Source organism: Pelophylax lessonae (genome assembly GCF_965119305.1).
Source record: "Pelophylax lessonae genome assembly, chromosome: 4".
NCBI classification, from domain to species: Eukaryota; Metazoa; Chordata; class Amphibia; order Anura; family Ranidae; genus Pelophylax; species Pelophylax lessonae.
In genome coordinates, this window is record NC_138771.1 from 218680534 (window position 1) to 218706786 (window position 26253).

General features: G+C 42.4%; 1 protein-coding gene across 1 annotated transcript in view; it reads left to right on the forward strand.

Moving 5' to 3' along the window:
* Positions 1-25871, forward strand: part of POT1 (protection of telomeres 1) — a 161934-nt gene extending 136063 nt beyond the window's left edge. Inside the window, exons 11-15 of the mRNA XM_082257094.1 lie at positions 6788-6920; positions 9845-9933; positions 12961-13055; positions 21274-21379; positions 25502-25871. Coding sequence (XP_082113220.1) covers positions 6788-6920; positions 9845-9933; positions 12961-13055; positions 21274-21379; positions 25502-25602 — 524 coding nt within the window. The 3' untranslated portion in view covers positions 25603-25871. The remainder of the gene's footprint in view (positions 1-6787; positions 6921-9844; positions 9934-12960; positions 13056-21273; positions 21380-25501) is intronic.
* Positions 25872-26253: the final 382 nt, after the last annotated feature.

Below are 26253 nucleotides of genomic sequence, written 5' to 3' on the forward strand. Positions count from 1 at the left end.
CCATTTTTTTCTAGGTCTTTGTTTCTCACTTCTTAAATTTATAATTCATACAGAATGTAACACAGTCAGTCCCGCCTGTCAGGCCATTCTTGTGTCCTTGGGTCTTGAATTTGCTCTTGACTGTCCTTGCAGAGGCCACATTTTGAACTAGTTTGAGAAATGGTTATTCCTTTAACTCAGAAGGTGGCTTCTTTGGTTGCTATCACTTCAGCAAGTGGAATGTCAGAGCTGACGGCTCTCTCATGCAAGGAGCTGTTCTTGGTCTTGCATCATAATAAGGTGATGTTGCGTCCTCATGCATCTTTTTTACTTAGAGTGGTTTGTAGTTTTCACTTGAATCAGGACAGTGTCAATGCATTTAGGCAGCTAGACGTGTTTAAGATGACTTGCTGAAGTTCAAACCAAGCATCCGAATGGGGAAGAAAGGGGATTTAAGTGACTTTGAACGTGGCATGGTTGTTGGTGCCAGACAGGTTGATCTGAGTAATTTGAAAACTGCTGATCTACTGAGATTTTCATGCACAACCATCTCTAGGATTTATAGAGAATGGTCCAAAAAAGAGAAAATATCCAGTAAGCAGTAAGCGGCAGTTGTGTGGACGAAAATGCCTTGTTGATGTCAGAGAAGAATGGGCAGAGTGGTTCAAGATGATAGATAGGCAACAGTAATTCATTAACCACTCATTGCAACCAAGGTATGCAGAATACCATCTCTGAAGGCACAACACATCGAACCTCAAAGCAGATGGGCTACAGCAGCAGAAGACCAAACCGGGTGCCACTCCTGTCAGCTAATAGTAGGAAACCAAGGCTACAGTTTGCACAGGCTCCACAAAATTAGACAATAGAAGAGTGGAAAAATGTTGCCTAGTCTGATAAATTTCGATTTCAGCTGCTACATTCAGATGGTAGGGTCAGAATTTGGCCTAAACAGCATGAAAGCATGGATCCATCTTCCATTGTATCAACAGTTCAGGTTGGTGGTGTAATGATGTCGGGGATATTTTCTTGGCACACTTTGGGCCCCTTAATACTAATTGATCATTGTTTAAACTCCACAGCTTATCTGAGTGTTGCTTATCATGTCCATCCCTTTATGAATACAGTGTACCCATCTTTTGATGACTCCTTACTGCAGGATAATGCACCATGTCACAAAGCTTAAATCATCTTAACCACTTGCCGACTGCCTAACTGTAAATATACGTCATTACTTTGATGTTAAATACCGGGGTTATGCCATAACCCCCCAGTATCTTTTTTTTTTTTACTTTGGCAGATGGATCACTTTTATAGGTGACAGGAGAGGTGCCTATAAAAGTGATCTGTCTTTAAAGTGATGTGAGTTATCGTCACGATCGTTAGAGCAGGGCAATAATTCCAGCGCAAGACCTCCTCTGAAACAGGTAAATCGGTAACCTGTAAAAAATGTTTAAAACGTCGCCTATAGAGATTAAGTACCGTAGTTTGTCGCCATTCCACGAGCGTGCGCAATTTTAAAGTATGACATGTTAGGTAACTATTTACTCAGCGTAACATCATCTAACACATTTTACAAAACAATTGGACGCACTTAACTGTTTTTCTCTTTCGTCCACTAACGGACGTAGCTGCTGCTTAAAATCATAGACGGATGGGTAATAAGCCCCTCCCACTAGGAGTGACCAGGTAGAGCCAAAGGCTTTGACACACCCAGGGGGGCGAGCTCCCTGGGTTATTACGCCTGGCCTCACCATTGCATCTTCAGTTTTAGCTGCCTGGTCTTAGGAGCCAATCTTGGACCTCAAAACTCTGAACCGATTTGTGCGCGTCCAGAAATTTTGCATGGAGTCCCTGTGGTCAGTGGTGGCGTTCTTGCATCAGGGGGACCTGCTGGCCTCGATTGATATCAAGGATGCCTTTCTCCATGTCCCTATTTGCCAGGGTCATCAACGATTCCTCTGCTTCGCGGTGGGCAAGGCCCATTTTCAATTTGTGGCGTTACCGTTTGGTCTCGCCTCTGCTCCCAGGGTCTTCACCAAGGTGTTAGCCCCTATCTTGGCTCTGCTTCGACAGAGGAATAGCGTCTGGACGATCTTCTTCTCCGAGCGGACTCATCTGTGACATTGGAACGGGATTTAGAGGTGGCCATTCACACTCTGAAGCAGTTCGGTTGGAATCTCAACCTTCAGAAATCTGCCCTGGGTCAAACAACCAGACTGGAGTATCTAGGGATGATCCTAGATTCACCTTCGCCAAAGGTATTTCTACCTCCTGTGAAGCTACGGAAGTTAAGGGAAGCGATTCTGTCGCTGCTGGCTTGCAACCTGGTGTCTCTCAGGTCATCTATGCAGGTGCTGGGCCTGATGGTGCACACCAGACTTTTGCAACAGGAGATCCTTGTCAAATGGGACAAGGATACTCTATCCCTGGACAGTCTGATTAATTTGAGTCAGAGATCCAAGGACTCCCTGAATTGGTGGCTCAGCTCTCCGAATCTTCTCCATGGAAAATCCTTCCTTCCAGTATTCTGGACGGTGGTGATGACAGATGCCTGTCTGACCGGTTTGGGGGGAGTGCTGGCACCCTGAATGTTCAGGGGACCTGGACGTTGGAAGAGTCCAAGCTCCCAATCAGCATTCTGGAACTGAGAGCAATCAAGTTGAGCCTGTTCCACTGGATGGACATTCTCAAGGGGTGTTCTGTCCAAGTCCAGTCCGACAATGTCATGGCCGTGGCATATGTCAATCATCACGGAGGCACCAGGAGTGCCCTGGCGGCTCTGGAGGTAGCCGAGATCCTGCGCTGGGCAGAGGACTACGTCCCAGCCCTATCCGCTGAGTATATTCCCGGCGTAGACAATTGGCAGGCGGACTACTTGAGTCGCCAAACCCTGGATCAGGGAGAGTGATCCCTGCATCCACAAGTGTTCCATCAGCTGTGTCTCTGGTGGGGGACCCCGGATGTGGACCTGTTCGCCTCCAGATAAACCAGAAAAGTTTCAAAGTTTGTGGCTCGGTCCAGAGATCCTCTGGCCGATGCAGTAGACGCCCTGATGGCTCCCTAGAGCCAGTACGGGCTAATTTATGCGTTCCCTCCGCTGAAACTTTTATCTCGCCTGCTAAGCAGGGTCGAGTTGAAGGGGATTCCGATAATTCTGGGGGCTCCAGATTGGCCCTGGAGATCCTGGAACGCCGACATGATTCGGCTGAAGGTCGCAGGTCCGTGGGCTCTTCCTCTGCGGGAAGATCTTCTGTCTCAGGGTCCGAACCTCCATCCTGCTTTACAGTCGCTGGCTTTAATGGCTTGGCTGTTGAGAGCAAGGTGTTAAAGGACAGGGGTCTGTCCGATTCTGTGATCCCTGCCTTACTTAAGACTAGAAAGTCCACTTCTCAGAAGATTTATCATCGTACGTGGAAAGCATACATTGCTTGGTGCGAATCGCTGAAGCTGCATCCTAGATCCTTTGCTATTAGCAGGATTCTGACTTTTCTACAGAAAGGGGTTGACCAGCGTTTGGCGTTGGGCACTCTTAAGTGTCAGATCTCAGCCTTGGCTGTGTACTTCCAATGCCCTTTGGCTATGCACTCTTTGATTCGTACGTTTCTTCAGGGGTTCGCCATTTGGCTCCCCCCCCAGGAGGTCTCCGTTGCCTCCTTGGGACCTTAATTTGGTTCTATTGGTTCTTCAGAAATCTCCTTTCAAAAACATAAGACACATTTCCTTACTCGCCTTGTCGCAGAAAGTTGCCTTTTTGTTGGCTATCACCTCTGCGCACAGGGTTTCTGAACTAGCAGCGCTATCTTGCCGCTCTCCTTATCTGGTAATACACAGGGATAAGGTAGTGTTACGGCCTAATCTATCTTTTCTTCCTAAGGTGGTTTCAGACTTCCATCTGAACGAAGACATGGTGCTTCTGTCACTCGCCTTGCTTTGCATTGCTTGGATATGGTTCGGGCGATACAGGTGTATCTGGAGACTACTGAGTCCTTTTGTGAGTCGGACTCTCTGTGAATACCGATGGACCCCGTAAGGGTCATGCTGCGTCTGCAGCGACCATCTCTCGATGGATCAGACAGACAGTGGTAAAGGCGTATTCTCTTAAGGGCAAGGTTCCTCCTTTCCCTGTCACGGCTCTCTCTACGTGGGCATGGAGTACCTCTTCGGCTTTCCGCCATCAGGCGTCCGTGGTGCAGGTTTGCAAGGTGGCCACTTGGTCATCTGTACATACGTTCACCAAGTTTTACAGAGTGGATGTGTTTGCATCCTCGGATGCGTCCTTTGGCCGCAAGCTTTTGCAGGCCGCCATTTAAGTAGCAGTCTACTTTTCCTTCTCCTTTATGGTTTTGTTACATTTGGGCCCCAGTTGTTCCTTGTTGGGCTCCATGTTATATAGTTGGCTATGTTAGCCGTGGGAATTGCATTCTTTTAAGTTTGTCCTTTCCCCACCCCTCAATGGTTACTTCTTTTGGACGTCCCATCCGTCTATGATTTAAAGCAGCAGCTACGTCCGTCGGTGGACGAAAGAGAAAATGGTATTTATTACTTACCGTAAAATCCATTTCTCTGAGTCCCATCGACGGCCGTAGCTCCCACCCCTCTTTTCTCTGAAGAGTTGGGTTTTGGTTATTATTCACTGCTTGTAACTAAACTTAAGATGCAACAGTGAGGCCAGGGGCAATAACCCAGGGATCCCTCCCCATTGGGCGTGTCAAAGCCTTTGGCTCTACCTTGTCACTCCTAGTGGGAGGTGCTTATTACCCATCCATCTATAAATTAAAGCAGTATCTGCGTCCATCGGTAGACTCAGAGAAATGGATTTTACGGTAAGTAAAAAATCCCATTTTTAAAAAAAATTAAAGTGTATTTTTTGCATAAAATTTGCGTTTGAAAGACTGTTGCACAAATACAGTGTGAAATAAAATATTGCAACGACAGCCACTTTATTCTCTGCTAAAAAAAATAGATATAATGTTCCAAAAAATTTTCTAGCAAAATATTTTTTTTTGCCTTGTAAACCAACAAATGTCAGAAAAAGCCAGGGTCAGCAATTGGTTAAACTGGTTTCTTGAACAGGACAATGAGTTTTCTGTAGTAAAAAGACCTCCACAGTCACCAGATCTCAATTTGATAGAGCACCTTTGAATCTATGTCACAAAGAATTAAGGCAGTTCTGAAGGAAAAAGGGGGTTTAACTTGGTACTAGCAAGGTGCACCCTAATAAAGTGGCCAGTGGGTGTCTAAATATAAGTCAGACAACTGTGAAGTGTCATAAAATCGAATTACAAAAGGGTAACTATATTTATGTTTCCACAAATATTGAATCCAAATGCAAATATCAATTAGATGACCATACATCCCATTTAGCCAACAGCAGGGACACTGAGTCCTAAATAGTGTGAAAGATAGAGGGAGATTTCCAATTTAAAGCTATAGCTAATTGTGTGGCAACAGAGATCGTATGGATACAGTGCATTTCTACATGGTATGGGATCCCTAGAATCAGGCAAAAAAAAAGGTATATAGGCGGGGTTCAATTTAACTAGTCTATATGAATCTGAGAGCCTAGGGAAGGACAATCACAGAAGCAGGTGTTAGGAATTTCTTGGAATATAGCAGTTTTATAGGATTATAGTACCATCTAGTGGAAAGTTTGATTGTGGTCTCCCTGATTGTTAAGAATCTGGTACATATATGTTCATTATAGAACATCTCATCCCATTCCTGCGTTGAGAACTGCACCCCACAGTCCCCCCATGTATGCATTTGTGAAAATGTATCCAGAAACGAGCTACCAACCAGAAAGTTATTTAAAACCTTTTCCCCTAGAATTATGACATATTTATTCATATACTGTATAGCAGGTGAAGAGGATGGGCTTTGTGAAAATTTGAGCGTATAGAAGTGTTTTAATTTGTAACTAACAAAGTTTTTCCTGCTGTGGGATATTCCCAAGTTGTTGAAGGTGAGCAAAAGTAATTAGACTTGTCACGTTATTGACCCTCCATCCAAGAAGGCTCCCAGGTATAGGCAGTCTATTCATTTTTTTTTTTTGCTTGCCAACATGTATAAAAGTGAATATGCACCGTTTTTTTTTTTTTTTTTAATGTAGCACATCTAATGCACAGATGATTTGCACCCATTTTTCGTGTACTACAGCACAAGTGTGTTGGGGTGCACTGTTTACATGTGTTGGGGTGCCAATCATAATGAATGACTTCCCAATGCACTACACTGTTTTGTGCATTATGGTAACTAGGAATGGGCTCAGGCGTGTTCAGATCCTAGTCCCAACCCACCTGAGCAATCCCGCCAGGAACCCATCACTGAACACCACCATTCATAGGCAGCGTGTGTATGTGCAGCTGCGGGTCGGGAAATGCATCACTGCCTATGATTGACAGTGAGGGTTTCCTGGCGGGATTTCTCAGGTAGGTTGGGACTACGATCCGAACACGCCTGAGTCCATCCCTAATGGTAACTAGGAATGGGCTTGTGCGTGTTCGGGATTCCATCTGCCCGATCCCGCCAGGAAGCCGACACTGCACACGGTTAATGACAGGCAGTGAGACATTTCCCAATCCGCAGCTGCACAGATTGGGAAATGTCTCACTGCCTGTGATTAGCGGTGTGCAATGTCAGCTTCCTGGTGGGATCCCGAACACGCCCAAGCCCATCTCTAATGGTAACATGCAGCAAAATGTGCCATCATGCACTAGTGCCAACGGGTCCTGAATATTTGAAAGTATTATCTACCTGTTATATAGTTTTGAAATACTGCGTTTTTTTTTTTTTTTTTTTTTTGTAGGTGGGACTTTCAAGGAGTTCTGCAAACTATCAAAAGAGTTTAACAGTATAATCCCAGTAACATGTAACCAGGCCAATTTGGAATTAGATCTTTCAGCTCCATTTCTTGTTCAAGGCAACAGATGGCATTATGGGTATGGTGACTTGCATATACTGAAATATAATGAATCCTAATATTCCTCATTTTATTGTGTGCAGTGTATTGTGCTCAGTCTTAGAAGAAAGGACCACAAAACAGATAGTATATTTGTTTGGTATCCAAATTGACAGACTGTCATGGTACAATGCCCTGCAAAAGTATTCAGCCCCCTTGAACTTTGTGACCTTTTGCCACATTTCAGGCTTCAAACATAAAGATATAAAACTGTAATTTTTTGTGAAGAATCAACAACAAGTGGGACACAATCATGAAGTGGAACACAATTTATTGTATATTTCAAACTTTAACAAATAAAAAACGAAAAAATTGGGCGTGCAAAATGATTCAGCCCCTTTACTTTCAGTGCAGCAAACTCTCTCCAGAAGTTCAGTGCGGATCTCTGAATGATCCAATGTTGACCTAAATGACTAATGATGATAAATAGAATCCACCTGTGTGTAATCAAGTCTCCGTATAAATGCACCTGCACTGTGATAGTCTCAGATGTCCGTTTAAAGCGCAGAGAGCATCATGAAGAACAAGGAACACACCAGGCAGGTCCGAGATACTGTTGTGCAGAAGTTTAAAGCTGGATTTGGATACAAAAAGGTTTCCCAAACTTTAAACATCCCAAGGAGCACTGTGCAAGCGATAATATTGAAATGGAAGGAGTATCAGACCACTGCAAATCTACGAAGACCTGGCCGTCCCTCTAAACTTTCAGCTCATACAAGGAGAAGACTGATAAGAGATGCAGCCAAGAGGCCCATGATCACTCTGGATGAACTGCAGAGATCTACAGCTGAGGTGGGAGACTCTGTCCATAGGACAACAATCAGTCGTATACTGCACAAATCTGGCCTTTATGGAAGGGTGGCAAGAAGAAAGCCACTTCTTAAAGATATCCATAAAAAGTGTTGTTTAAAGTTTGCCACAAGCCACCTGGGAGACACATCAAATATGTGGAAGAAGGTGCTCTGGTCAGATGAAACCAAAATCGAAGTTTTTGGCAACAATGCAAAACGTTATGTTTGGCGTAAAAGCAACACAGCTCATCACCCTGAACACACCATTCCCACTGTCAAACATGGTGGTGGCAGCATCATGGTTTGGGCCTGCTTTTCTTCAGCAGGGACAGGGAAGATGGTTAAAATTGATGGGAAGATGGATGGAGCCAAATACAGGACCATTCTGGAAGAAAACCTGATGGAGTCTGCAAAAGACCTGAGACTGGGACGGAGATTTGTCTTCCAACAAGACAATGATCCAAAACATAAAGCGAAATCTACAATGGAATGGTTCACAAATAAATATATCCAGGTGTTAGAATGGCCAAGTCAAAGTCCAGACCTGAATCCAATTGAGAATCTGTGGAAAGAACTGAAAACTGCTGTTCACAAACGCTCTCCATCCAACCTCACTGAGCTCGAGCTGTTTTGCAAGGAGGAATGGGCAAAAATTTCAGTCTCTCGATGTGCAAAACTGATAGAGACATACCCCAAGCGACTTACAGCTGTAATCGCAGCAAAAGGTGGCACTACAAAGTATTAACTTAAGGGGGCTGAATCATTTTGCATGCCCAATTTTTCAGTTTTTTATTTGTTAAAAAAGTTTGAAATATCCAATAAATTTCGTTCCACTTCATGATTGTGTCCCACTTGTTGTTGATTCTTCACCAAAAATTACAGTTTTATATCTTTATGTTTGAAGCCTGAAATGTGGCAAAAGGTCAAAAAGTTCAAGGGGGCCAAATACTTTCGCAAAGCACTGTATATGTGGAAAATAGCACAGGCTAGGAGTGAACTACAAGTACGAGGAACAGCACAACATAGCAGCTAAACATTCAGTCAGGTTGTTGTGGCAGCACATCTTTTGTATCTCAATGAGCAGCCAGGTAACATAGGAAGCTGCAATAATGAATAGTGGTGTCACCAACCTTGCTGTACAGCATTGCATAGCTGCATGTATCCCAAAACTGGTCATAGAGAATTTCAAAATTCTCAGAATCTAAATTTCCCTGTTGTGATCATTGTTAATCATCATGTACGGGCAGGAAGAGATTTTCCATTAGATACAGTACACATATGCCTATAGGTAAAGGGACAGTTGTTAACTGTATAAGGCCCCTTTCACACATGCTGTCCGTTTTGTCCGTTTTTTTTCATCCATCAGTTGATGGATGAAAAACGGACATCAATGTATCTCTATGTAAAAACGGATGACAACGGATGATCATCAGTTAACATCCGTTTTCATCCCCTTCCGTCAATGTCTGTTTTTTTTTTGAACGGATGAATGCCCTATTTTTCATCAGTCAAAAAAACGGATCGGACGACAATGGATGAAAAACAGATGAAAAACAGATAACAACTGACGAAAAACGGATGAAAAACGGATGAAAAACGGATACATTTTGACGTGACTGAACTGATGAACTGAACGGACCGTATGTGTGAAAGGGGCCTAAGAATCCCCCCCATCATCAGCAGGCCTAGTCATTTCATAGAAGATTATTTGCATGTTATTATTATAATTATATTTTAACCAGGGTATATCAACAAAGGGATGTTACTTAGGGTGCCAAAACTTGCAGGCCTACAGACTCCAGTGATGTCGATCCAGCCCTGACTATGGGCCTAATAGTGCTAAAAAAGTTATACTTAGTCATTATGATCACATCTTTGGATTTTACTTTGCTGTGCATTATGATTTTTTTTTTTTTGCCCTAAGGGTTTAATTTAGAGAATTATCCAACCTTTTTCTCACATGCTCATGACTGTTTCTTTCTTTCTTATGCTCCAATTTGCATGTACCACATGGAATGAATTGTCAGCACAAGCCAGACGTCACAGGCACAGCGCTATACTAATTTGACAATCTTTAGCCAGCAGCTCAATTAACTCTGCTTTACTTTTTCAGGTGCAAAAAATGTTCAAGCCTGAAGTCTATAGAAGCACTTAGCTCTTTAACCCATGAAGGATCCTGGAATGCTACTGAAATAGCAAAAGGTAGAGTATGGGAAAGCAATCAAGTATGTGTTGGTAATTGAATAATGACAATCCTTTGATGGGCAAAAATAATGCTGTGTATTTATTAATATTATTTATCATATTTCTTTATTGATAAAAAGTTATTACCACCATGCTGGTCATTTATATTAGGTTCTAAAAAGTGTATCTTCTTTTGGGTTTTCTTATTTTAATGATGGATTTATTAACTGTTCACTAGTCATTAGCAGAGTAACCTAGTTTGTGTTAATTGCATCTATTCAAATAAATGGTGTGTTTGTATCGAAGGTTATAAACAAAAGGTACCACATCCCTAAATTATATAATGTAAACGCTGGGAAAGATATCCCGAAGAAAGCCCACAGCTGGAACCTGAGGTGCACAGGTAAGTGCTGGGGTGAGAAAGAAGAAAAGAAAAAAAGTAAAGAAAGAAAAAGAGGGGAGAAAGGGAGGGGAAAAGAGAGAGGGGGGGGGGAAATGGGGGGTGATGGGGAAGACGGGAACAAAGAGGAGGGGGGGGGGAGAAAAAGGTAATGGGGACAGAGAAGGGGAAAAGACAAAAAAGGAAATAGAGAGAAAGAAATAATTAGGAGATGGCGTTTACCTGTTTGGCGGTTCCACGTGGAAGCGTGTAATGGATGGTGCCATTCCCTCGGGTTCAGTGGCATAAGTTCAAGACCTTACTCTCGGGTCCCACTGTGTTTTTTATACAGATTTCCCAAAAAAAGTTTGCTTAATATCCACCATCCCGCAGAACAACACCCCACGTTGGGGTTTAAATACGGCCGCTCTACAGGTGCCCTCCTGTTCCTATTTCTTTTTACTCTGGTCATATGAGTGTGTCTTTTGCAGACATTCAATAAGGATATTTCAAGGCATTGCACAGCTTATATGTTCTTATTCCCCTGAAGAAGCGGTCTTTCTTTACTTTTTTTCTTTTTCTTTTTTCTTTTCTTCTTTCTCACCCCAGCACTTACCTGTGCACCTCAGGTTCCAGCTGTGGGCTTTCTTCGGGATTAATTGCATCTATGTACTATGCAGTACAATATATGGGCCAAACATTTCAGCAAAGAGGGCCATAATGCTAATAGTATATTTTAATTAATAAATATATACAGTGTGTGTGATATATTTTTTTCTCACTATATGTTATTTTATTGAAAATACCTTGAATTTGTTAATTATTTTGTAACACAGGCAATACACTCTGCCTTAAAGGGGATTGCAAAGGCAGAAGGTTTTTTTTCTTTTATCTTAATGCATTCTAAGCATTAAGATGAAACATCCTTCTGTGTACAGCAGCCCCCCTCAGCCCCTTACTTACCTAAGCCCATCTTTATCCAGCGACGTTGCAGGAATTTCTCAGCTGCCCGGGACTCCCCTCCTCATTGGCTAAGACAGCAGCGCAGCGTGATTGGCTCCCGCTGCTGTCCGTCAGCCAATCGGTAAAGAGAGGGAAGGGGGCCAGGTCGCGGCTCTGTGTCTGAATGAACACAGGGAGCTGTGACTCGGCTTGGGTGCCCCCATAGCAATCTTCTTGCTGTGGGGGCACTCAACAATAGAGATTGGCCAGGAGCACAGAAGAGGGACCCGAGAAGAGGAGCATCCAGGCCACTCTGCAAAACCAACTTCACAGAGCAGGTAAGTGTAACATGTTTGTTATTTAAAAAAAAAAAAATACCCTGGAAAAAAAAGTGTTATACTTATCTGTCCCTCCAATTGTTACTGTAATTATTTCTGTCTTGTTAGGCAGAATCTTTACATGTAGCACTCTTTTGAATGTGCTAGATATCTATGTCCCCTGTCTGGTGTTGTGGTTCATGCCAACCCTTTGTTAGTTAAAAACACAGTGGCACAAATTTTTGATAACAATTAGTTTTAAAGATGTTTAAATTTCTAATAGTTTAGTAGGGTCAAATTAAAGTTTGTTTTGGACAGCAGTAAGGAGAAAATTCGAAGAAGCAGGATGGAAATCTTTTCTCAAACAAATTAATTTCTAGCAGTGAGTATGGTTTTCTTTCAGGAAAGTCCATTCATTCTAAAATCAAACAGTAAAAGCTAAGATTTTGAAGTGCTTTCAAATGACATTCATCATGTCATCAATTGTACTGATGGGTTTTTTCAGATGAACATCCATTCGTTGAAAAATCTACCAGTACATGACCTGCTTTAGAGAGCAGAGGATGGAACTACAGCATGTGTCCGAAGACACATACCACCAACACCCTGTAAATGTGTTGTATTTTACAGCTGCAGCCAGCAGGAGCAAGTGGAGGGAATGCCAGCCAGCAAAGCTGCACGGGGGGAGGCGCCTGAGATCGGTGAGGTGGTGAGGGACACTGAAGGGGGAGGCATTTTTAAGTGCATTTGCCAGCAGGAGTGGCCACTGGGGGATGCAGGCTATTGCATCGAATCCACAGGGATCTGTTCTGGCGGGGGGGGGGTTGTTAACTTGTGTTGGCAGGGGGGGATCAGTGGGAGAGGAAGGGGACAGTTAGGGAGGGAAGGTAAGGCATTTTAGTATAGTGCAGCAGGAGAAGTTGAGAGGAAGTGATAGGAGAGAGGCAAGGAAGCAGAAGCGGCAGGGGGATTTTGTCTTTTTATCTGGATTGCTATGATCAGCGGCATGGTAGCCGCTAATCACAGCTATAGTTTAATTCAGCAGAGTCTGCTAAACAGTTTGGTTATGAACTCACGGTCACTTCAGTGACCAAGAGTTTATGACGGTGAGCTTATAGCAGGTGGAGGAATGAGGTCTGTATGACTACGGGCCTGGGCAGCTGAAAGCAGTGAAAGGGTTAATACGGATATGATGTACTTCAAGGTGGGACAGAGAATGATTACTTCCCCCGGGGTCACGTTTAGCAATAAGGAGCTGCAAGTGGGTAAAACTTTGTATCACCCCACACATAACTTTGAAAATAAAGATTAGGAGTAGTGTTTTTAACTAAACTAAATTGATTTATATGTATTAAATATGATAAAGCTATCCACTAAAACATTATTTTCTCTATTTTGTTAATTTAGCATTGGGTATTGACCCCTTAACATATGTTTTTGTTATGAATCTTACACTGGAAGATGAAACTGGGTCACTTAATGCTTATTTGTGGAGACATGCAGTAAGTATAATGATTTATGATTTGTAAGTATACAGTATATGCTCTGTTAAATAGGCAATGGAGTGACGTTGAGGTTATAGGATGTGTTTGTATTCTGTGTTAATATATTCAGGGCTTAAAGGAAAGCTGCTATAGATGTACACCCTGCCTTCTCCTCTTTGGATTCATGACACCGGCCAAGCAATATCTCCTGGTTCCCATCCCTGCAGGCACACAAATAGCGGTTTATGCTCGTTGATCCTAGGCTACAGCTCCTACAGGTGCCTGCAACAGGGCATTCCCAGGCCCCTATACTACTGCTGCAATAATAATGAGTATCCATCTTTGACTTTGCCCTTGAGTTGAACACAGTACCAGAGAAAGAGGCACCTGCTGAGGAAGAATCATTGCTCTCTGAGGCATCTGCTCAGGATGATGCACCTACAGCAGAAATTTCTCCAAAATTTAAAGAGACTATTGGTACGCAGATTGAAGCTTCTGTTTAATGTTGAAACAACATATGTCTGCTCACCATAACTTCTCTAGTATGTGGACCTGTCCAGTTTATGCTCCTTTTTAGCCTGTTCTCTAAGGTGACTGGCTGCACCCCGAGATTATTTTTTCTCTGACTAAATTGTTACCTTAATAGCTGAGGATGGTTTCCTTTGGAAGTGGACAGTTCCTGTGCTATATGAAGCAATTGTCTACTTCACCAAAACCCTCACAGCCCCCGTGGAGGGCAATCCTTCCTGTGTAAAAATCCATAAGATAACAGGTTAAAGACCTTCCTTAAAGCTATTTTTGCCAGGGCAAGCTTTGAGATGTAACCTGAAGTCTATATGTGGCAGTTTGTCAGATCACTGCCTTCTAGACTTATTTACTTGCCTACTGGGCACTTTCACCCCCTCCCTGCCTAGGCCAATTTTTAGCTTTTAGCACTGCCACACTTTTTTAATGGCAATTGCGCGGTCATGCAGTGCTGTACCCAAATTACGTTTTTATAATTTTTTTTCCCACACAAATAGAGCTTTCTTTTGGTGGTATTTAATCACCACTGGGTTGTTTTTTTTTTTTTTTTAAGAGAATTTTGAAAAAAAAAATTCTTAGTTTCTGTCAGTAAATTTTTTAAATAAATATTTTTTCTCCACTGATGTGCACTGATGAGGCACCACTGATAAACTGCACTGATGGGCACTGATGAGATGGGTGGCACTGATCAGGCGGCACTGAAGGGCTCTGATTAGGTGGCACTGATGAGGAGGCACTAATATGCTGCACTAATGGGTGGCACTGTTAGGCGGCACTGATGAGCACTGTTAGGCGGTACTGGTGGGCAGCACAGATTAGCAGGCACAGATATGGGCACTGATTGGTGTCACTGGGCACTAATTGTTGTCACTGATGGGCACTGATTGTTGTTACTGATGGGCACTGTTGGGGTTTTGCTGTAATCAGGGCACTGATGATCAGTGCAAAGAAAAGAAGCACCAGAAGGTGTCTAGGAGGAGTTAAATAATGATATGTGGTTGATTTGTTACTACCTAATAATAATTTTTTCAATAAAGTGATTTTTTTGTATCTTATACCGTTGTTGGTTCTACCTTACAATTACTTTACTGGAGTGACCCTATGGGCTCCTTCCGGTTCTTCTTTTCTTTGCAGTTGAATTTAGTTGTGGCGGTACCCCATTTTGACTTGATGAAGCGGCAATTTGATATCACATATCCTTTTCCCACGATTCGGAGTGGGTTAAGGCTGCAGTGTTTCTTATTTTTACCACTGATGAATCAGTGCCCTGATTAACTGATGAATCAGTGCCCTGATTACCTGTCCTGGTCATCCCTTTGAGGAGGAGCTACTGATCAGCACTCCTTGCCACACTCTTGACAGTGTGAGGCAAGGATTGCAGATAAATGGCACTTCTGCATTTACATGTGACCGGCTGTGATTGGACACAGCAGATCACATGAGTAAAGAGTAGCGTCATTGACTTTTTACCAAGATAAGGGTCTCACCGTGTCCTAGGAACCGTTCTGGGGCGCCGTCACATGACGTCATCCCATAACGAGAGCCGCACTGCTTAACCATCATTTAGAGGTGGGCATGCGGCAAGTGGTTAATGTATGGCCCAGATCCCTCTGTTCATAGCCAGCTGGAACTGTACCTTATGCCTTACACTAATGCATAAATGGCTTGGCAGACACACTTTTCTAGGGTGTGCCTTCTCTGTGTAAATGTACACAAAATTCTCTGACTTAAATGCTCGTCGGCTGAACTCCCCTGTAAAGCCCCGTACACACGTACCGATTGTTGGCCGTGAATTTTCGGCCGCTGCCCGATCGACCGATTATCGGCTTGTTAGTATGATGATTCCGACAACCGACTGCGACTTTTCGGCCAAACAAAATCTGGTGTGCATGCTATAAAATTTTTGTTGGCCGTCACCAGAACGGCCGATTGTTCGTCAGTCAGTACAGATTTCGGCCGACAAAAGTCAGATGAGCAAGACTGGGCATGCTCAGAGAAGAAAAAACACACGAAAAGTAGACCAGAACATGACATCACTTCTGCAGTTGGTTGTTGTTGGCCGACAAAATTCGTGTGCAGTCTAGAGCACATTTCAAACAACACTGGACAAAAGACGGCCGATCGGTCGGCCAACAATCGGTACGTGTGTACAGGGCTTAAGATACTCCTTTGGTCTTTACCCTGGTTCTGATCCATTTTTGGATAAGTACCGTATATACTCGAGTATAAGCCGAGTTTTTCAGCACATTTTTTTGTGCTGAAAACGTCCCCCTCTCCGACGGGCTTAAGCTTTAAAAATGGCGCCGCCCGTCGTATACATGTCACCGCGCACGCGCCGCCGCCGCTCGGGAGAGGCCGGGAATAGCCAAAATTATACGAGCGGTGGCGGCGCGTGCGCAATGACGTGTCGGCGCCGGGCGGCGCCATTTTTAAAATGAAGGCGCCTCTGGAACAGGTAAGTGAAACAGCTTCACTACCTGCCATTATGCAGGGCTGCGGGCACACTACAAGGGATGCAGTGCTGCGGGCATGGTCCACCTGTACCATGCCCACAGCACTGCATCTCCTGTAGTATGCCCACAACCCCGGATCCTCTTGTACCATGCCAGTACCCTGCATTCCCCTGTACCATGCCAGTACCCTGCATTCTCCTGCACCATGCCAGTACCCTGCATTCTCCTGCACCATGCCAGTACCCTGCATTCTCCTGCACCATGCCAGTACCCTGCATTCCCCTGCACCATGCCAGTACTCTGCATTCTCCTGCACCATGCCAGTACCCTGCATTCTCCTGTACCATGCCAGTACCCTGCATTCTCCTGCACCATGCCAGTACCCTGCATTCTCCTGCACCATGCCAGTACCCTGCATTCTCCTGTACCATGCCAGTACCCTGCATTCTCCTGTACCATGCCAGTACCCTGCATTCTCCTGCATCATGCCAGTACCCTGCATTCTCCTGCACCATGCCAGTACCCTGCATTCTCCTGTACCATGCCAGTACCCTGCATTCTCCTGCACCATGCCAGTACCCTGCATTCTCCTGCACCATGCCAGTCACCCTGCATTCTCCTACACCATGCCCGCCGCCCTGCATTCTCACCCTAGGCTTATACTCGAGTCAATGATTTTTCCCATCTTTTTGTGCTAAAAGTAGGGGCCTCGGCTTATACTCGGGTCGGCTTATACTCGAGTATATAGGGTACATCAAAAAGGTCACTAGAAGTAAAAGTACTCTCCCGCCCCAGAGGATAAAGGCATGTGTCTACCAGTAAGTCTACTATCTGCAGAGGTTAGAAATGGCTCCTTTAATTCTTCCCATTCTTACAATGCAAAGTCTAAAACCGGAACATACTTTCTCAAGACAACATGGCCTTCTAAACCAGCCAAGACTGGAGCCAAACATCCCGAGAGGACATTTCATGGCCTTCTCTGAACTCTACTCCCAGAACATTTCAGTCACCTGGTTTCCAAGTGTTGTTTCCAGGGGTTAAAGGATTGGAGATTCGAACTCACCCCTCCACACTTCATGCTCTTTAAATTGTCTCCTTCCACATCGTTGTGGATCTGCTTTCAGCTGTTCCAACAAATTTTGAGATAGGGGATCTTTATCCATGTACCACCAGCAGAACACTTTTAAGGGTTCTGCTCAAACTTCTTTATGGTTTCAAAACTAAATTGAGAATGTCGACTCATTCTTGATCTGAAAACTCTAAACTTGTGTTGAGATGTTTTGCATGGAAAATGGCAGGTCAGTCATTGCCTCCCCCCTCCTGGTCGGTTTTTATGGTCTAGTTAGGCATTCAGGCTACCTTTTTTGCACTTTCCCATATTTCCCCTTTTTTAATGCTACCTGCATTTTGCAGTGGGTTTATCTTTCTTCTCTTTGGCCTGTCAGTGGTCTATCAATGGCTTTGTTCTGTTCTCAGAAGAACCATGATTAGGGGTACCTAGATGATCTTTTTTTTAAAGGATCGGTGCTCCCTGTCATCCAACTGACAGTAACGGTTCTGTAGAGCTTCGGTTTGATACTTAACCTACAAAAGTAATTGCCGATTCCATCTGACAGATTGGAGTACCTGGGTCTGAGGCTTGACACACATTAATCCAGAATGTTTCTGCCTTGAGACTAACTACTTTCTTTGTTACAGTGCCTTGAAAAATAATGCATACCCCTTGAAATTGTCCACATTTTGATATGTTACAACCAAAAACGTAAATGTATTTGAGATTTTATGCGATAGACCAACACAAAGTGGAACATATTTGGGAAGTGGAAGGAAAATGATAAATGGTTTTCAATTTTTTTTACAAATATCTGGAAAGTGTGGCGTGCATTTGTATTTAGCCCCCTTTACTCTAATACCCCTAACTAAAATCTAGTGGAACCAATTGTCTTCAGAAGTCCCCTAATTAGTAAATAGAGTCCACCTGTGTGTAATTTTAATCCTTGTATAACTACAGGTGTTCTGTGAAGCCCTCAGAGTTTTGTTAGAGAACCTTAGTGAACAAACTGCATCATGAAGGCCAAGGAACACACCAGAAAGGTCAGGGATAAAGTTGTGGAGACGTTTAAAGCATGGTTAGGTTATAAATAAATATCCCTTGGTTTGAACATCTCAAGGAGCACTGTTCAATCCACCATCTGAAAATGGAAAGAGTATAGCACAACTGCAAATTTACCAAGACATGGCTGTCCACCTAACCTGACAGGCCGGGCAAGGAGAGCATTAATCAGAGAAGCAGCCAAGGGGTCCATGCCGGTAACTCTGGAGGAGCTGCAGAGATCCACAGCTCACATGGGAGAATCTGTCCACAGGGCAGTTAGTTGTGCACTCCACAAATATGGCCTTTTATAGAAGTGTGACAAGAAGAAAAGCCATTTTTGAAAGAAAGCCATAAGAAGTCCCACTTGCAGTTTGCGAGAAGCCATGTGTGGGACACAGCAAACGTGGAAGAAGGTACTCTTGTCAGAACTTTTTGACCTAAAAGCAGAACACTATGTGTGGCGGAAAACTAATACTGCACATCACCCTGAACACACCATCCCCGCTGTGAAAGATAGTGGTGGCAGCATCATGTTGTAGGGATGCTTTTCTTCAGCAGGGACAGGGAAGCTGGTTAGAGTTGATGAGAAGATGGATGGAGCCAAATACACGGCAATCTTAGAAGAAAACCTTTTAGAGTCTGCAAATGACTTGACTAGGATGGAGGTTCACTTCACTTTCCAGCAGGACAACGACCCCAAACATACAGCCAGAGCTACAATGGAATGAATTAAATCAAAACATAATTATGTGTTAGAATGGCCCAGTCAAAGTTCTGATCTAAATCCAATTGAGAATATATGGCAAAACTTGAAAATTGCTGTTCACAGATGCTCTCCATCCAATCTGACAGAACTTGAGCTATTTTGCAAAAAATAATGGGCCAAAAATTCACTCTGTAGATGTACAAAGCTGGTAGAAACCTACCCAAAAAGACTTGCAGCTGTAACTACAGCGAAAGGTGGTTCTACAAAGTATTGACTCAAATGCACGCCACACATTTCACACATGTAAAAAAATTTGAAAACCATTTATCATTTTCCTTTCACTTCGCAATTATGTGCCACTTTGTGTTGGTCTATCACATAAAATACCAATAAAATACATTTATGTCTTTGGTTGTAACATGATAAAATGTGGATAAATTCAAGGGGTATGAATACTTTTTCAATGCACTGTACATGCCAGGGTTCTTTGGTGCCAGAAGAAGCCCTCAGTTCTTGCATGGATAAAGTTCTTGGGGCTCATGGTGGACTCTTTATAGGAGGTCCCATATACCTAGTTTCATTCCAGGCTATTGCAAGTCAACATTCCAGCCATGTTGGACAAACAGACTCAATCCTTGGACTGCACAATGCAGTTCCCATTTGTAAAGAATTTTACCAAACAGTGGACTCCTCCACTGCGGATCTGCTAGTGGCCCACCTTAACCACTAGGTCTAAAACTAGGGATGCACCGAAATGAAAATTCTGGGCCGAAACCAAAAATGCAGGATGCCCTTGGCCGAAAACCAAAAATTACTTTTTTCCCCCAAATGATTTTAAAATAGATAGAACAGGGGCATACAACAGAAACAGCCAGTGATGTACACCTGTAGCTAGTATGTAGTATATGTACTGTGACGGGTTGGCAAGTGGTTAATTTAATTACCAATGATATTTGTATTATGCAGCATAAGGGGGTTAAAGTATTGTCACTGATGCATTAGTGACCTACCAGTGGTACTTAATTAACCCCTTTGTGCTGCATTAGTGCAACCAGTATCAGTGTTAATTAACACAGGTTGCACTGATACTGGTTGCACTAATGCAGCACAAAGGGGTTAATTAAGTACCACTGGTCGGTCACTAATGCATCAGTGACCAGCAGTGGCAATACGTTAACCCCCTCATGCTGCATAATACAAATATCATTGGTAGAGTATCATCAGTATAGTATCGCAGGGCTGCTCCACGCTATTTAAACCAGCTGTGCAAGATCAAGTCAGTAAAAAGTGACAGAAGACAGCAGCACATCCAATTTCCAAAATAAAAATCGTCTTACAAACAGTTAACTGCTCAAGATTAGTGGAGTTCAGTAAACAGGTAATGGGTTTGTTAAACTTCTAACCTGAACCAACAGTAAATCCTCCAAAAATTAAATAAAAATCCCATGCAGCACACACAGAGCTCAAACTAGCTGAATGGAAGCTGAAATGGTTAACAGCCACGTCTTCTTCTTATCAGTGTATCAGGCAATGTACAGCTCAGGGAGATAAAACATAAGCAGTGAGGGGAGAGGAGGCCTGCACGATGCCTGAATACGCAGTATTCAATATCTGGAACACACTGCAGCCCACCAGCATTCCAATGTGACATTGCTCTAATTCTAGTCATACCTTCTTCTTGCCTTGCAGCTATCTCCTGGTGCTCTCAGTCAAATGTGGCGGGCTAGAGAGGGGTGGGGGAGGAGTGTTTTCTGCATGCTGACTGGCTGTGGATGGAAGGGAGGAGGAGCTCCACATTTCAGCCCGCCAATCCATGACATCAGAGCTCCGATCTGACAGCTCTGCTCTCTCACTGACTCTCACTGTGCTGGAAGGAGTCACACTGCAGAATGTAGTGCTACACTGTCAGCACACTGCCCCTGAATCTGGGGATAGCAGTGATAGTGGACCTGGCCGGTCAATATCAGCGGCCATCCATTTTCGGCATCCTTAACCCCTTATCGGCCGAAATTGGATACTCACATTTTCGGCCGGAATTATCGGTGGCCGATATTTCGGTGCACCTCTATCTAAAACCATTATTGCATACAAACATTTTATATCTACCATTTGCAGACAACAGGTGGACCTCTATTTGTGAGGACCTTCTGTAAAAAAAACCCTCTAAATAGCACACACCCCACACGTCTTCTAGCTGAGATCGGCATGCCTTAATTAGTGAATTCACACAAGCTGGCAGTGCTGGATTTTCCTGTAAAATAACCAATAACCAATGCTTTTAAAGTAACGTTAGGAATGTTTATTTGTAAAATATTGGTTTTATGCAAAAAAAAAAAAAATATATATGAATTTGGGTATAAATATACTGATTGCGTCTCTTGTCAACATTGTTTCTTAATGCTAAATATTCTGGTTTATTGGCGTTTTTTACATATGGTATGTCTTCTGAAATTTTAGGAACAGTTCTTTCAGATTTCTGCTTCTGAGATATTTATGGTAAATATTTTACAAGAACAACTTAATGACATTATGACCACACTGTGCCCACCAGGAAAATCAATAAGTAAGTTCTTATTTTTTGCACTGTGCATGCTATCTAAGGTTATAATTTCTTTTGCTTTTTGTGAACTGTTTTCCTTTGTCAAAGTGAACATGTGCCCAGACTATGCACACTAAAATATATATTAAATCAGTAATAAAAATTAGTTTAAAACAAGCCTTTATCTCTGTAGCATTAAAGTGTTACTAAACCCAGGAGCCTGTATTCACTATATCTGGTCTCCCACAGTACACAGAACATGGAAATGCAATCTTTTTAGTAAATATAAACTGCTAAATACCTTTTCTCATCAGCGTATATAGCAGTCTTGTGACTTCTATCAGTGTCCATCGCTGGTTAAAGCTTGTAGGAGGAGTTTTAATTCTCCCCTTATTGTTCTGTGAGGCTATAGGACCCCTGACCCTCTGACTGGACAGTGCTGATTGGCCTTGTGCAGATCACATGCACCCTCCCAAGAAAAAGAAAAAACTCTCTAGCAATACACACTAAACCAAAACCGATACTCAGAGGAGATCATATCAGCGGTGATTTACTGCTGCTTAATAGATGGACACCTATAACTTTTCTGGGGTTTGTAACCAAGTTACAATTGGGTTTTAAAGACCTGATCCCAAATCTCACACAGTAGTTTTTCTAGTTTATATTGATACCATAGTTTTTTTTTTTTCTTTCTTTTTTTGTAGTTTATCCTACTTATGTTCATACGTTGCTTTTTTACTATGTTTTTTAACTATGTAATCCTGAATTACATTTTTTTAAATAAATTAGTTGCTGCATTTTGTACATCATCATTACTCCTTGCACTGGCTTTTTAATTAAGCCTACATACATTGCTAGTGTTGGCCATTACTAAAGACTCCTACAAGTAAAGATGATGTGCTGTTGCTGCACATCTCCAGCATCTATTACCATAGTGAAATTCCCAGAGAGAATTACTTTTTCAACCTGGTAGTTTTGGCAGCTGTTGATCAATCTTTCCTTGCAGATGTAGTTGCATATGATCTGGTAGGTAGGTTTTTCACAATTTGATATGGTTTTCGTAGCTTCACATATTTAAGAAATCCTCCATTGATACTTATAGTTAGTGGAACAGGTCTTAAAAGTAGATTTGTTCTTTTAAGAGCAATCTATGCATTATTGGACAGGTTTTTTTATAATGAAAAAGCATAAATTGGGAAGCAGGAAAAAGTAATGTAACATTCTTTATATCAAGGTCAACTAAAAGAAAGGGACTTTTATCTGCCACCATTTTAATTTGTCAAATATATGAAAAAATATCAGCTACACTCCAAACTTAGCTCCTCTTGATGTATTTATTGTCAGCAAAGTGACTTTAACATGTCTGACACATTTCACCACTCCTGCCTTCCTCACGAGGATAGGGGAAGCCTCTTTGCTTGAGCTCAAGCCAAGAGTGGTAAAATGCATCAAGGTAGGTTGGTTTTTGGGTGGAGACATGTTGTGTGCAGTCACTTTGCTGACAATAAATACATAAAGAGAAGCTAAGTTTGGAGCGTGGCTGATATTTTTTCATATCTTTGACAAATTAAAATGGTGGCAAATAAAAAGTCCCTTCCTTTTAGTTGACCTTGATATAAAGAATGTTAAATTACTTTTTCCCGCTTCCCAATTTATCATTTTTCATGAAAAAAACAAATCTTTGAGAGTGGAGACAGGGTATAGTAGCCAGCACCCGGATTGTCCATGTATGGTTCTAGGAACGAGTCTTGAGCAGAGCGAAGATTTTGGGGATGTTCTTGTTATTTATAATAATATATACAGTAGATAATATATATATATATATATATATATATATATATATATATATATATATATAAAATTTACAGTATCTCACAAAAGTGAATACACCTCTCACATTCTTGTAAATATTTTATTATATCTTTTCATGTGCATGTGACAACACTGAAGAATTGACACTTTACATGGAAGCAACGTTGTGAGTGTACAGCTTGCATAACAGTGTAAATTTGCTGTCCCCTCAAAATACTTCAACTTACAGCCATTAATGTCTAAACCATTGACAACAAAAGTGAGTACACCCCTAAGAAAAAAATGTCCAAATTGGGCCTAATTAGCTATTTCCCCTCCCCGGTGTCATGTGACTCGTTAGTGTTACAAGGTCTCAGGTGTGAATGGGGAGCAGGAGTGTTAAATTTGGTGTCATCACTCTCACTTTCTCCTACTGGTCACTGGAAGTTCAACATGGCTCCTCATGGCAAAGATTTCCAAGTCCATACAGCAGTGTAAAAGGACCGGTTCAAATCAGAACCTGCCATTGTCAACCAAAGAAGTTGCGTGCATGTGCTCAGCGTCATATGTAGAGGTTGTCTTTGGGGAATAGACGTATGAGTGCTGCCAGCATTGCTGCTGAGGTTGAAGGAGGGGGGGGGGGGGGTCTGGCTTCAGTGCTCAGACCATACGCTGCACACTGCATCAAATTGGTCTGCATGGCTGTCGTCCCAGAAGGAAGCCTCTTCTAAAGATGATGCACAAGAAAGCCCGCAAACAGTTTGCTGAAGACAAGCAGACTAAAGACATGGATTACTAGAGCCATGTCCTGTGGTCTGATGAGACCAAGATTAACTTATTTGGTTCAGATGGTGTCAAGCGTGTGTAGCAGCAACCAGGTGAGGAGTACAAAGACAAGTGTGTCTTGCCTACAGTCAAGCATGGTGGTGGGAATGTCATGGTCTGGGGCTGCATGAGTGCTGCCTCCACTGGAGAGCTACAGTTCATTGAGGGAACCATGAATGCCAACATGTACTGTGACCTACTGAAGCAGAGCACGGTCCCCTCCCTTCGGAGACTGGGCCCCAGGGCATTATTCCGACCCCAAACACACCTCCAAGACGACCACTGCCTCCAAGACGACCACTGCCTGGCAAAGCATGTCTCCAGACCTAAACCCTATTGAGCATCTGTGTGACATCCTGAAACGGAAGACGGAGGAGCGCAAGGTCTCTAACATCTACCAGCTCTGTGATGTCATCATGGAGGAGTGAAAGAGAACTCCAGTGGCAACCTGTGAAGCGCTGGTGAACTCCATGCCCAAGAGAGTTAAGACAGTGCTGGAAAATAATGGCGCCCTCAAAAAATATTGAAACTTTGGGCCATATTTGGACATTTTCACTTAGGGGTGTACTCATTTTTGTTGCCAGCAGTTTAGACATTAATGGCTGTGTGTTGAGTTATTTTTATACACTCACTACTTATTTTTTATACACTCACTACTTTACATTGTAGCAAAGTGTTATTTCTTCAGTGTTGTCACATAAAAAGATATAATAAAATATTTGTTATAACATAGCTTTTTACAAACAGTAGCAGTCCTTTAAAATTAGTTATATTAAAGCAGAACTACACTGCAGCTGAGCATACAAGCCAAAAATGCTATTTATTTCATTTTTAATATTCAAAGCAAACTCACCCATCCATCCATGTCTCCATGATTTACTTGGGAAATCACTTTGTAAAACACTAGCACAGTGATGGCGAACCTTGGCACCCCAGATGTTTTGGAACTACATTTCCCATGATGCTCAACTACACTGCAGAGTGCATGAGCATCATGGGAAATGTAGTTCCAAAACATCTGTGGTGCCAAGGTTCGCCATCACTGCGTAGCATTTCTGGGTGTGGCCATCTTGAGTAAGGGCAGATGATTCATGTAGCTTTTACTTCCTGGAATCCATCAACCCTAGATCAGACCTGCAGGCCAAGAGAGCGTTTTTAGCTGAGAATAACCATCCTTCTCTCCTGAAGACTTCCCGAATTTATTACAGCATTTGCCTATGCCTGAAAACTAGAGAGTAACTGAAGAAAGGTAAAATAAAAGTTTAAAACAAGTAAATATAATACACTTTCCTATCTATTTACTTATGCTAGCAAGGTATAACAAATAGTCAATGTTGATTGAGAGAGTGAAGTTCCACTTAAAGATCTTATATTATAAACTGATATACCCTTGTTTGTTCAACAGTACATTTGAAATCCCCTTTGTACTTTAAGTCGCACAAGTGGATTTATCCTTTAAGTAGCAGTCAAATACAAGTACGTTTTTCTGTGAATGTATATTCATTGTTTATCTGTGATCCCTTTTGTTAGGTGAATATCCATGGATGGACTGCTGCATAAGATCATATCACTCTTGTGATGGAAGAGAAGAGCAAAATTTGTTTGAAATCTTTGATACGCTGATTTCATAAAGAAGTTCACATTCATCTTCAAACCAGCTTCTGTAGATAGCACACATTGTTTTCACCTTGCACTCTGTTTAAAGGAGATGGAAAGCCCTGTGTAAAGCACAGTATTCATTGTGATTGGTAAAAGGAGGGCAACTAGATGAAGATGAGGATGTGAGCTAATTGCGTGATACTGCTATCCACCAATGTCTATCATTTGACTGATAACACTACATGGCAACATTCATTCTTTGATTCCAAAATCATCTACTTGATGCTGATTGTTTTTCTGTTTTGGTTGAAAAGAAAGAAGTACAAATGTGCTTAAAATTTGATGTACAAATTTTTATTTCTTTATAAGTATATAAAAGTTTCCATTGAAGTGTGGATTCTGTTGTTTTCATTTATTTGTGTTTATCTGTCAGGTTATTTAGTGCATGTTTACTAGACATGTTCTGTTTTGCTCCAGTATAGCAAAAAACGTGTCAAAAAAGTCGATACATAGCAGCGGTTCGTCTCACTCCCACCTGTAATTCTCCAAATGGGAATGAGACTTCAAAGTCTCTATACAATATCTCACAAAAGTTAGTACACCCCCTCACATTTTTGTAAATATTTTTTTATATCTTTTCATGTGACAACACTGAAGAAATTACACTTTGCTACAATGTAAAG